The 11,469-nt window shown below is 61.8% G+C and overlaps 1 protein-coding gene across 1 annotated transcript in view; it reads left to right on the top strand.

Annotated features, from left to right (window-relative positions):
• The window catches only part of LOC113213620 (homeobox protein prospero), a 19,957-nt gene extending 8,494 nt beyond the window's left edge, over positions 1 to 11,463 (top strand). The window contains exons 2-4 of the mRNA XM_052267800.1: positions 686 to 863; positions 10,457 to 10,601; positions 10,722 to 11,463. Of these exons, the coding sequence (XP_052123760.1) occupies positions 686 to 863; positions 10,457 to 10,601; positions 10,722 to 10,901 (503 nt within the window). The 3' untranslated portion in view covers positions 10,902 to 11,463. The remainder of the gene's footprint in view (positions 1 to 685; positions 864 to 10,456; positions 10,602 to 10,721) is intronic.
• Positions 11,464 to 11,469: the final 6 nt, after the last annotated feature.

Raw genomic sequence — 11,469 nt, 5'->3', positions numbered from 1 at the left:
CCCCCCTTTCACCCCTGCCCGGGGCGGAAACGTTGCCTCTCTCTCTCCAGTCATCGCGCAAGGATCTCAGCGGGGCAGTTGTGGCGCTTCTAACGCCCCACCGCCCCTTCCGCGGATACCTTACGCCCCCCTCCGGCCCTCCTGTGGTCATGCCGATTGACCACCATCACTTGCCCTTCCTCCCCCACACCCCCTCCTCCGACACCTTCTCGAATGCCCCGCATCACGTTCCTCGCCTGGTCATTCCCCCGCCGCCTCCCTTTCGGCAGGAGGCAGTCGAGCACTGTACATTTCCGCTAACATTTGGACATGTTTGCTTAATCGCATTGAAATGACAAAGGATGCGTCTTTAAGAGCCATGCTATTGACAGTAGTGCGGGAGGGTGGTGACCGCAGCAGAAATGCCCCGCCCCGCCACGCCCCGCCCCGCCGCGCCTTCTCCGATCCCACCCTGGCCTGGCGCCTGGCGCCGCCTATGGCGCCCCCGAGTCCGTCTACAGAAGCCTTACACTCACTCGAAGACCCCCGGTGCATGACTGAGATTCCCCCCGCCTCACGTCGTCACCCCGTTCGCAGTCCCGCCTCGCGCATCCGTTTTCCTTCCGCTTTTATGTCCTATCTGTGTTGTGTATTTTTTGCTGCTATTTTTTGGTGCTAATGTAACGCCTCCCTTGTGCCCCTACAGCCTCGTCGCTCTCCGGGCCGCACTCGTCCACGCTGACGCCCATGCACCTCCGGAAGGCCAAGCTCATGTTCTTCTGGGTGCGGTACCCCAGCTCGGCCGTCCTCAAGATGTACTTCCCCGACATCAAGTTCAACAAGAACAACACGGCGCAGCTCGTCAAATGGTTCTCCAACTTCAGGTGAGTGTCCACCACCAACCACCACCAACCACCACCAACATGATGAAGCGAGTTCTAGTATAGTCCTATCCAGAGCCAGTGTGGGTTGTAATTTATTTTCATCAGAGCTGGGTTACTGTAACGAGTCACCCCTTGCCTGCCCGCCCATCCCCTTCTCCCCCTCAAATAAGGTCATTGTTACTAAAGTCGCCGAAAAACGATCCACTTTTTTTTCGTAACCTCGCGGGTCTCGCGCGCTTCTCTATTTCCCGCCGCCGCGCCCACATGAAGAGCCTGCTTTCCAGGTATACACAGCGCGCGCGTCCTTCCCCCTCGATCAAGGCGCGTCGGCGCGGTGCTCAACGGTCGCCCCCCCCTCCCCTCCCCCTTCAACCCCTCTTCGTCATCATCCATTCTGGGAAAAAGTTTACCGGCATGGAAAAAAAAAAACACGTTGTTCGTATCGTCTGAGCATTGCCTACGCTGGCGTGCTCTTCGTCGGGATGGTGATAACGTGGCTCGGTGCGCGCGCGCAGGCTATCGCGGGGTAAGAGGGCAGAGGACGACGTCGACGCGCCGCCTTTGTGCTCAAAGGGTTGAGCTCACGGAACGGTTACGCCCCAGAGGCGCCCGGGCGGCGGCGCGGCGCCGGCGTCGGCAGCACAGTCTTTAGCGCCGGCGACGACACCTGGATACACACCTTGAATGGTACACCGGGGCGGTAAAGGAGGAAGAGGCCAGGTGCGCCTCGCCGCGCCCCGCCACGCCGCGGCGCTTCAGCTCGGTACGCGGCGGCGACGAGGCCTTGCCCGTGTGCCTTTGCAGCGGCTCTCTTTTTGTCTCTAGCGCGCTTTCTTTCGCGCCTCGTCCCGCCATGCGTGTGTGTGTGAGATCACCCCCGCCCCCCTCCCCGTCACCACCACCGCCACCGCCGCCGCCACCCCTAGGGCGCCATATATCGTGTGTATGAGTGTGTGTGCGTGCTCGCGTACATCTGTGCATACACCTCTCTCGTCCCTGTTTGCAGTTCGGTCTGGCCCTGCCTGCCTGCCTGCGGCTGGCCCACATATAAGTCTGTTGTCTCCTGCATTTCTTTTCTTAACGTTTCCCTTACTTTTGCTTCCTCCTCGTATCGTCCTCGTTTCTCTTTCTCGTACTTTACTTGGTACGTGCGACTGGGCGATTGAATCTACACCATCGTGGCACGATGGTCTCGAGCACACACCACGCGCAGAGGTTAAAGACCTCTTCCTCGGCAAGGTGTGCTGCGGTAAGGGGTGGAGGGTGAGGAGGAGGGGGGCTGACCAACCAAACCTTTAGCGCGCCGTGCATCTGCTCTGCAAACAGCTTTGTCGTGTACTCTTGTTTTGTTTTTATTTTGTAAGAGCGGGCGCGCCGGGTCTACAATGACGAGTACTCGATCGCGTGCGCTGCGTGTACGGCGGCGGCGGCGTCGGTCATTTTCGTACTCTCCCTGCCCGGCCGGGGACACACGGCGGCGCAAACGCTACCCGTCTGTCTCTGTCCGATCGATGTGGGTGTGGAAGGAGGACAGCGCGCGAGGGTGTTTTGTTGTGGCCTGGGTCTCTCTAGTTGGCCTGCTCCCCAACTTAGCCTCCCCTTCCACCCCCGGACAACAGCCCCAGCCATTAGCGCCGCCGTGCGGTGTGCGCCGCTGGTCAGGTGACACTCAATCTTTCGCCGGCCGCGCCGCGCCACGCCGTGCGAGTATGTCCTCCTCCTCCCTCACCTCCTCCTCTTCCACCACCACCACCGTCACCACAATCAGCCACACACACAGACACACACACAACCGCTCTGTCGCATGGAGAATATAATTTTAACCCCCGCGTTGCAAGCTGGGGCGACAGCTGGTCAGTAGGAGGATGACGCTGATGCCGTAAGCAGGCCGCGTGCATGCATGTGGGAGAGCAGAGCAGAACGGGGCAGCAGTAGCAGCAGCGCTATATATCAGAGCCCACAAGTCCACCCGCACACTTGTCACAAGTAGGTATCTTTGGCCCCGCGCGGTGTGGGGCGGTGCGTGTGTTGTGACTGAGCGCGCCCGCGTGTGTGTGTGTGCGTGTGTTGGTGTGACTGTGCCTTTCAAGGAAATAAGCCCCTATCACGAGGTGTATCGCCCGCCCCCTGGCGTCGCGTGGTGCTGGCCGGCCCGGTGGGCCCGAGGCCTGGGCCGCCGCTGTCCATAGCGTCTAATAGCCCCGCCCCCGCAATACGGCCCGGCGCCGCCCCCGCGCCGCCCCCCGAGCCTCCGCCTCGGCTGACCACCGCCGCCGCCACCACCGCCTCCTCATAATTATTTTATCATTCCCGTTTTATATATCCATAGAGTCCGTCCGGCTGGCGCTTTGCTTTTGGTCACCCTCGCTCCCTCCCTGCGCTGTCCTTCGGCCTCCTCCTCCCCCTCCCGATGTTCTGCCAGAGATAGCGCCAGGTGAGGCGCGGCGCGCGGCGCGGGGGCGGGGGAGCGTCTGGTGCGCCATGTGCCACGTCCATACGACACGAGCAGCTGGACAGCGGAGCAGCGATGCTACGCACACCCTTCTTTTCAATTTTTCACAAACCTGAGATCTATTTTCAATATTTGTGTACGTATTTATAATTTTTTTGCCAATAAACATCCTTTTGCCGGGCCAAGTCGCCGCGCCACCGTTTGAAGGGCTGCTAATGTGACTGCGGCCGTGACACTGTCACTGCGACTGTCGCCGACGCGGAGCCTACGCCGGGCGGCCGGCCCTGCTCGATTTATGGTATGAGGGAAGTCCAGCCGCGGCGTGGCCGTGCGTGGCGGGGCCGAGGCGCGCAGCAGGGCGACCTTAATGGTACTGTTGCTCCTTAATAGTTTTGCGTGTAAATGAGTTGTTACTGCGGGCGGTGCGGGGGGGTGGACGATAAGGACAGCAGGCGCGGCGACTACTTGGTGGCGGTGGTGGCGGCGGGGGCGGCGCCCGGCCCGCGCGCGCCTCTGGCGCCGCCACCACTACTTCTCACCTCGCGTGCCAAGTTCCGGACGGAAACGGGCCATTTCCTTAGTGTCCGCCCCCGGGGCCGGGCCGGCCCAGGTCCGCGAGGCACACGCGAGGTGACGGCGGGCGCCGCACCGCGCGCGTCTGACCAGCAGCGGCGGCGCCACGGCGCCATGTGCGCCTCTCGCGGGTGTCATTAGAGGGCACCGACAAAAAAAATAAAACAAATACAAAAATAAAAGGGTGATGAGGCGGGGGAAAATGACAAAATAAAAGACACACGGAGCCTCATCGCGCCGGCGGCGCTGGTCAGCCGCGGTGGTGGAGGTCTACCGGTGACGGTAATCTTGTCCTGATAGTCACGCGCGGCGTGCGCGGCGGGACCGTCCCGTGTCCGTACCTATTACTACCCGGCGGCGGGGTAAGTTCTCATCCGCCAACAAGTTTCGCCCTCGGCGCGCCCGGGCAACTTGAAGGCCACGTGAGGGGTTGGCGTGGCGTGGCGTGGCGGGGCGTTTCAAATCTGGGCCTGTGGCAGGGCTTATCAGGGTGCGGCCACTTGGCACGGGCGGCCCGGGCCGAGGAGGTGGCGGGGCGGGGCGGGGCGAGGCGCACTCGGGGTAATGCCTCGAGTTGTTGGTAACTCCAAGTGTGTGGCAAGAGCCATTAACCAGGGGCACGCCGGCCAGGAGGAGGAGGGCGGCCAAAGCGGCCAGGGTGGTGGCCCCCCCGGTGTGCAGCACCCTACGGAGCCCCCCCCCCCCAACCCCACCCCTTGCAGCTCCTTCCTCCTAGCGTCTTAACGCCACCGGGGGCCTTAAAAATTTTGCGCTCCAACTGCTCCTGTGGCCGGCTGGCCGCGTATGAAGGGCTACCTTGGGGGCCGCGGCTGGGGGCGCCCTATTAGGCCGAGCTGCCGAGCTGCCCTTGGATTGTTATTTGCGTGGACTGGACAGGCAGGCGGAATGGAGTTGAAAGACACACTCGCGCGTCGCGTGCGCGCCACGCATTTGGAGCCGCCGCCGCCCCGACCGCCGCCAGCCCCCCGCAGCTCGCCGCCCCCGGCCCGCCCCCGACACTCATGCCTGCTACCTAACTTTCTCCTCCTTCGCCGCGGCAGCAGCAGCAGCAGCTTGGCCGACTTCCCTCCTGACTAACACTGCTATTGCCGCCGCTGCTGCTGCTCCCTCTACCCTCAATTTCCAAGTAGCTTTCGCATTGTTTGGAGTTTTGAAGTGAACTGCCCCCGCCCCGCCCCGCCACCCCCTCCGCCTGCTCTGTTTGCGTCCCCAGCCCCCTGCTCCCTTCCCCCGTTGCCATACCCTTTCCTTCCCAATCTCTTCCCCGGAGCAAGGCCAATTAAAAGTGCTTTTTTTTTTTGCGTCCGAAACTGGTAAGTCCGTCCGTCCGGCGCGGGTCTGGCTTTCCGCGCGGTGGTGGTGGTGGCCAAGACGAGCTGCAGAAGCAGCACCCCAAGCCCCTCAGACGGATGCCAATCTCGGCAACAAAACCAGAGGACCACCACCCCATCCCTCGGCTCCTGGGCAGTAATTACCCGGAAGACAAGTTTTCCAGCCCGGCTGCCCAAAGAAGCTGCAAAGAAATGCATAATCGACTTATCGGACGGGCAAGTAGTCGCGTCTCGAGGGCAGCGCGGGGCAAAGGGAGAGGGTGGAGGGGGGAGGTGACAGGGGAAGGGGTAGCGTTCCGGGCGGGGCGGGGCAGCGGGGAGACTAAGTCGCGAGAGACAAGGGACAATTAACATTACTTACTTATGACATGGTCTCTAATTAGCGCGGCTCGCAAGGCGTACACGGTGGCGGCGGTGCCGCTGGGGAGGGGGCTGCTGCTGGAGCTGCTGCTGGTTTTGTAACTCGCTTCTTTTTACATTCATCAGCTCTTTGCGGCGTCGTCGTCGTCGACAGCGTCGTGTGTTGTACTTTTCCGTGCCTCCCACCGGCGTACCCCCTCTCTGTCTCTCTTTCTGTGGTAGAGAGACAGCGCAGAGAGAGAGAAAGAGAGAGCGTCGTTGCTACGCTTCTATTCGGAAGAAAGGAACGGGTTAATTTGACGGTGCAGCCGCGTGGCTGGCAGTCGTTACTGTACGGGCAAACACACGCACAGCGAGGTCAGGGCGTCGGAGGCGCGCGGGGTCATTGAAGGTGCGGGAGGGTCCCGCTGCCCCCGCCCCGCCCCGCGCGCCCTCCGCTGCGCGTCCTCTGCGTCCTCGCAAGTTTTGCCCCACAAACTCGCGCCGCCCCGCCCCCGCCGCCGACTGCTGCCGCCACCGCGCCCTGCCCCGCCGCTACTGTTTCGTAGTAAAGTTTGAGTCGGACTGCGCCCGCCGTGCTGCCACCGTGCTACTCCTGCTCGGGCGTCTTGTGATCAGCTCAGGGAACCGAACACCTTGGCGGGGCGTGGCGTGGCCTTAGTGTAGTGCCGCCCCTTCCGCCTTCCGTCTTGGTGGAGAGGCGTCTCGCTCTCTCTCCCTCCCTCTCGGTGAGATATGAGACTGCGATGGAGATAGGGCACCGCTGGCCGCCCTCGTTAACACCCCCTCTTTCCCCCACCTCCCCCTTGCCCCCTTACTCCACACCCCCGAATGTCTTACGCCGGTCCGGGCGGGCCAGCAGCATCGCGGACAACTTTATAATTACAGCCTTAACACCTCTCTCTCTCTCCCTCTCTCACCGCCCCCCCCCCACACCATAGCAGCACTTGGCTACCCCCGCCGAGGGTCCTCACCGCCCCAGCTCCAGCAGCCCCCGCTGCTACTGCATTCTGGAGCTTCCAGCCGCCACCAGCTCCACTTCATCCGTCTCTCTAGTCTCTTTCGCTCTCTTTCTTTCTCCCCTCTCACTTTATATTTTCTTCGATTTTTATGGATCCCTCCCGCGTCGTCGCCGCCGCCGAGTCGTCATGGTCGCGGGGTTCTTTAGCAGGGCCGCGCTATATTGCCCGCCCGTCTCTCTGTCCGTCTGTCTGGCCCAAGTAGAGTCCCGTTCTCCCGTATGAATGTCGCGATACTTGGCACAGGCCGAACGGCGCGCCATGAGGGTTTCGGGGACGACTGAAGGCGATGCCCTGCGGGGGGGCGAGGAGGGGGTGGAGAGGGGGGAGACCCACATCGGGTATATATGCCGCAGGGAAGGGGAAAACACCGCTCGAAGTAAGGGGGAAAAAAGGCCAATGTGTCCCCTGCCTGTAAAGTTCAGCACTCTTCTGCGGAAAAGCCCCCCCAAAAAAGTTCAGGGAGTGCATCACGCGCCAAATTTAAAGGGACCTAGTGGCATGTCTCGTTGAAAAGGGTGCGCAGCCCGTCGTCGCCGGAGGGAAGGGGCGTGTCCGATGAGGAGAGGGGGGGGGGAGGTCACCCGCCGCCTTCCTCACCCACCCCAAGACGGTCCACGTGCAAGCGTCTTGTGTTAAATGCCCCGGACAATACCGTCCTCGCCGTGTGTGTGTGTGCCCGCGCGCGTGCGGGAGGTCGCATGTGTGTGAGTGTGTGGTTTAAAGGGCAGCTGTTGCTCGCGGCAGCTGCCTCCTGTGCCGGCCTGACGGTGCGGGACAGGCCTAGGTATGTGTGAGCCCCCCCCCCCCTCTCTGCCCTGTCCAGCTGCTCCTCGGTCTCGGTGGTGGTGTGGGTGTGAGGGGCCAGGGCAGGTGCCTTGCTGCGGCTATCAGAGGGGGAAAGGGGGGAGGGGAGGGACACGCTCGCTGTCGCTACCTTATGCGTCCGATCGAGAACAACTGGGGCGGAGCGAAGGAAAGGAGTTGGCAGCAGCAGCAGTGCCGGGGGGTCTGCCTGTGGTCACCCCCCAACCCCCCCACCCCCCAGTTTCCGCTTCCGTTGACAACTCTGTCCGGAAGAATCACTGCGTTGGCGTATCGTGTAGCTGGTCTCGCTATTATAGTGGTGAGTGGTAGCGCCGCTAATAGTCCGGCGCGCGACTTTAGCCGCTGCCCACTCCTATGCTGCCGCTGCCCTACTATATGAACTAGTGGCAGAACCGTCGCCTGTTTAAAGCCCCGGCCCCAGCCCAGCCAGCTTTAGCACGTCGCGAATAGCACGCTGCGTGGTGTGGTGTGTATGGAGATAGAGAGGGACAGATCGGTCGTGTTGTAGGAGGCGCGGACTGCGAGAGCGAGTGCGGCGCGCGCCCGCATATCGTCGTCCCCACGCGACACGAGTCGACGACCAGCGTCGTCGTGGTGACGGGGGACGACCGACGGTCCCTGTGAATGTAGGTCGAGCGCACCGCCTCGGCGATAGTGAGGTGAAACCCCCCGAGCGCACGGCGCCGGCGACGCTGCTGCTGCTGCTGCTGCTGCTGCTGCTGCTGCTGATGGTCCTGGTCATGATCGACGACCGGCCATCGTACTGGCCAGCTCAGCAGCAGCAACAATTCTTGTACGCGGTCCCCGCTCCTTCTTGTGCCATGCTGCCAAGTCGTCCAAGAAGGTCGTCGCCGTGGTCGAGGTCGCCTCACCCCTCTCCTCCCTTCAGTTGAATATATCCTACTCGCCCCGGCCGGAAGCAAAGTCACGGCGAGTCACGCGGTGCGGTGGTGCTCTTTACCTTTTCTTATCCCCCCCGCCCTCAACCCCGTCCCACCCCCTTGCCCTACCACCATCCCTTCAGCTATACCGGCCGGACCAGGTGTGTGTGAGTGTGTGTGTGTGTGTGTGTCGCTCTATTGAAGGGTGCGCGCGGTCCCCTGTTCGAGTCGACTCCTCCTTGCTGCTGCCGGAGAGCGAGAGAAGCGAGAAGTCCCCCGTCTTGGAAGTCGCCTTACAAGACGTGTGGGTCCCCTCCTCCCCCTTGCCACTGCTGCTTCGCTCCCCCCTTCAAGACCCGCCTCGCCGTCGTCCTCGCCCCGTACCGTACCGGCCGCGCGGCCCACACCGCGGTATAGTATGAATAGGCGACGCCGCCGAGCCGTTGAGAGAGAGAGCTCCACGGATCACACGACGCTGCTGCTCCGTGTGTTTCCCAACAGCTGCAGCACGGCCTCCGTGCACAGCACACTACGCGCAGTACACACACATAACGCACTTTCGCGCCAAAACGAGAATAACTCGGGACTGGGAGCGGCGCGCGCGCGGGGTTTTGACGCTGCGCGCGCTAGGCTTTTCTGGCTGCACGGTGACACTCGTGTATACCGTGAGTCTGCTGTGACTGTGTGTGTTCTTTTCCTCATCCCCGTGTGACGAGTGAGAGAGAGAGACCGAGTGTGTGAGAGAGAGCACATGGCGCTCTCGTGGCCCTCTGAGATGAGTAGTACAGACAGGTAGGGTGGCTGGTGGCTCCGCCCTGCTCCGCTGGGAGAGGCGAGCGTCACCATCGAGTGCATTGCGCCACTCGGCAGCCACCCAATATCACATCCCTGCAGTACGGCCCCGCGACTTGTAATGACACTCGGCAGACACACGCACACACAAACACACACACACATGACTTGTCGCTCAAGCCGTTCGCTTCGCTCTGCTCTCGCTATGCCTTGCTCTTGCTGTTGAAGGCGCCAATGTAGCGATCAAACCAACACAGCAGCGCAACGGCCCTGACCTGGCTGATTTCATGAGCCTACCCCCTCTCGCCCCTCCTCCTTCCTACCCTTTCCCCCCATAAGGGAAGCAGAGAGAGTGAGAGAGAGAGAGAGAAAGATGATATCCAGTCAATCCCGCTGCTGCTAGGACTACTCTACAAATTTCGAGGGCCTCCGGTGTGACGCCACGCCCTCGGCTGCCTGCCTGCCTGCCACTCGTGCCCCCCGCGGGCACCACCTTATTGTTTGGCTCCGTGTGCCATTAATTGGCACTCGATGGTGTGTGCGCGCGCGCCATCGTTATGTCGCCACCACCGCTATCAGTGCGAGGAGACGGCCGTGCAAGGGGCGCGCCCGTGAGCGCGAGTCGAGTCGAGTGCGTCGCCTGCTCCCTCCCGCGCCGCAGCCACAGCCTCACTTCGGTCCAGCGCCTGCCTGCCTGTGGTGCAGTCGATACGTCCTCCTCCTGCTGTGGCAGGCACGCCTGAGGTGACAATCACATTGGCCCTCGAGTCCCGCTGCTCCTGCTCTTCCCCGGGCGCCCCCGCCACGCAGGAGGCCTCCTCTCTCTCTGCTCCTGTTTCATACCAGCCGAGCGAATAACGGAACGTAATTACCATGGCAATAACACCATACCGTCTGCATCGCGACACGACCGCGAGGTGAATAAAATGCTGGAAATGAAAACAAGTCCCCCTTTCCTCCGCGGAGAGCGCTGGGGGATGGTGGTGCGCGGTGTCGCCTGCCTGCCTCCCCCTCCTCCCCTTCCCCTCGCCCTGCAGCGGTTGAGTTAATCTTGTCGCCAACTCCTTCATCTTTCTTCTTCGCCCCGCGCCTTTTTGCCAGGCAGCAGCAGCAGGGCGGCAGCGGCGGCGTTCCGCGGGCTTTGCGAACTGAGAGCTAATTGACCAGCGGATTATTGAAATCGAATAATCCCTTCCTAAAGTCCCCGAAGGGAAGGGGGAGGGGGAAGGGGGGGGGACTGCACACTGGCTCTGTGGATGCGAATTTTCCCGCTTAGTAGTAGTACTGCCTTTGCCTTATACCCGACGACTAAACGTGACGTTCTGTTTGTTCGCAGGGAGTTCTACTACATCCAGATGGAGAAGTACGCGCGCCAGGCGGCCGGAGAGGGCATCAAGGCGCCCGAGGACCTCAGGGTCCTGGCCGACAGCGAGATCTACAGGGTGCTGAACCTGCACTACAACCGCAACAACCACATCGAGGTAAGCGCCGCACCCTTGGCTTGGCAGCACACCCCGCGGCCGCGCGCGTTGGGTTGCCTACCCGCCGGGCGTCCTGTAGACCCGCCCTATCTAACCGCCGACTTGTTTCTCTTTGTCCAGGTGCCGCAAAACTTCCGGTACGTCGTGGAGCAGACGCTCAAGGAGTTCTACAAGGCCATCCAGACGGGCAAGGACTCCGAGCCGTCGTGGAAGAAGTCGATCTACAAGGTCATCTCGCGGATGGACGACCCCGTCCCCGAGTACTTCAAGTCACCCAACTTCCTCGAACAGCTCGAATGAAACGAGAACAAGCCTCGTGCTCGCCCTCGCGCGCCGTCCTGCCGGGACTCGTAAAGAGATTCCTGTAGGGCCGCGCTCGAGGCCTGGACGTGGCGACTGCGGAGCGACTGGACGTCGGAACGCCCCTGGGAACGCCACCTAGGTGCACCCGGTGCACCGCCTTGGATGTGCGGGCGTACCGGGCCGGCACCATGCCGTCTCACTCTGCAGAACCCCTCGCCACGACCAGGGTAGCACGATGTGCTTGCTCGGATTGGTCCCCCCGTCCCCCTTTCCCCCCCGGATCACCTGGATCCACCCCTTGGTTCGACTCTGTCCGACTCGCCCGGACGTTGTGATATCTTCCACCCTGGCTCGGCCCAGATCGACGCCTCCCAAGCCCCTTGGCAAAGACATTGTCGTCATTCTTGATGGTTACTGTATCATATTTATTGTTGATCCTGAGAATTGTAAATCGAAAACTCACCCGCTATTGGGCCGTTAGGGTCAGACCAAAGAGCAAACAAGATGTAGCTCGGCTGTCAGCTTGCGGAGTGGATTTTTTTTATTGTACAGAAAATTATATAGT

Source organism: Frankliniella occidentalis, unplaced genomic scaffold (genome assembly GCF_000697945.3).
Source record: "Frankliniella occidentalis isolate FOCC.00 unplaced genomic scaffold, Focc_3.1 Scaffold59, whole genome shotgun sequence".
Lineage (NCBI taxonomy): Eukaryota > Metazoa > Arthropoda > Insecta > Thysanoptera > Thripidae > Frankliniella > Frankliniella occidentalis.
The sequence above is the reverse complement of the archived record's forward strand: the minus strand, read 5'-3'. Positions and strand labels throughout refer to the sequence as shown.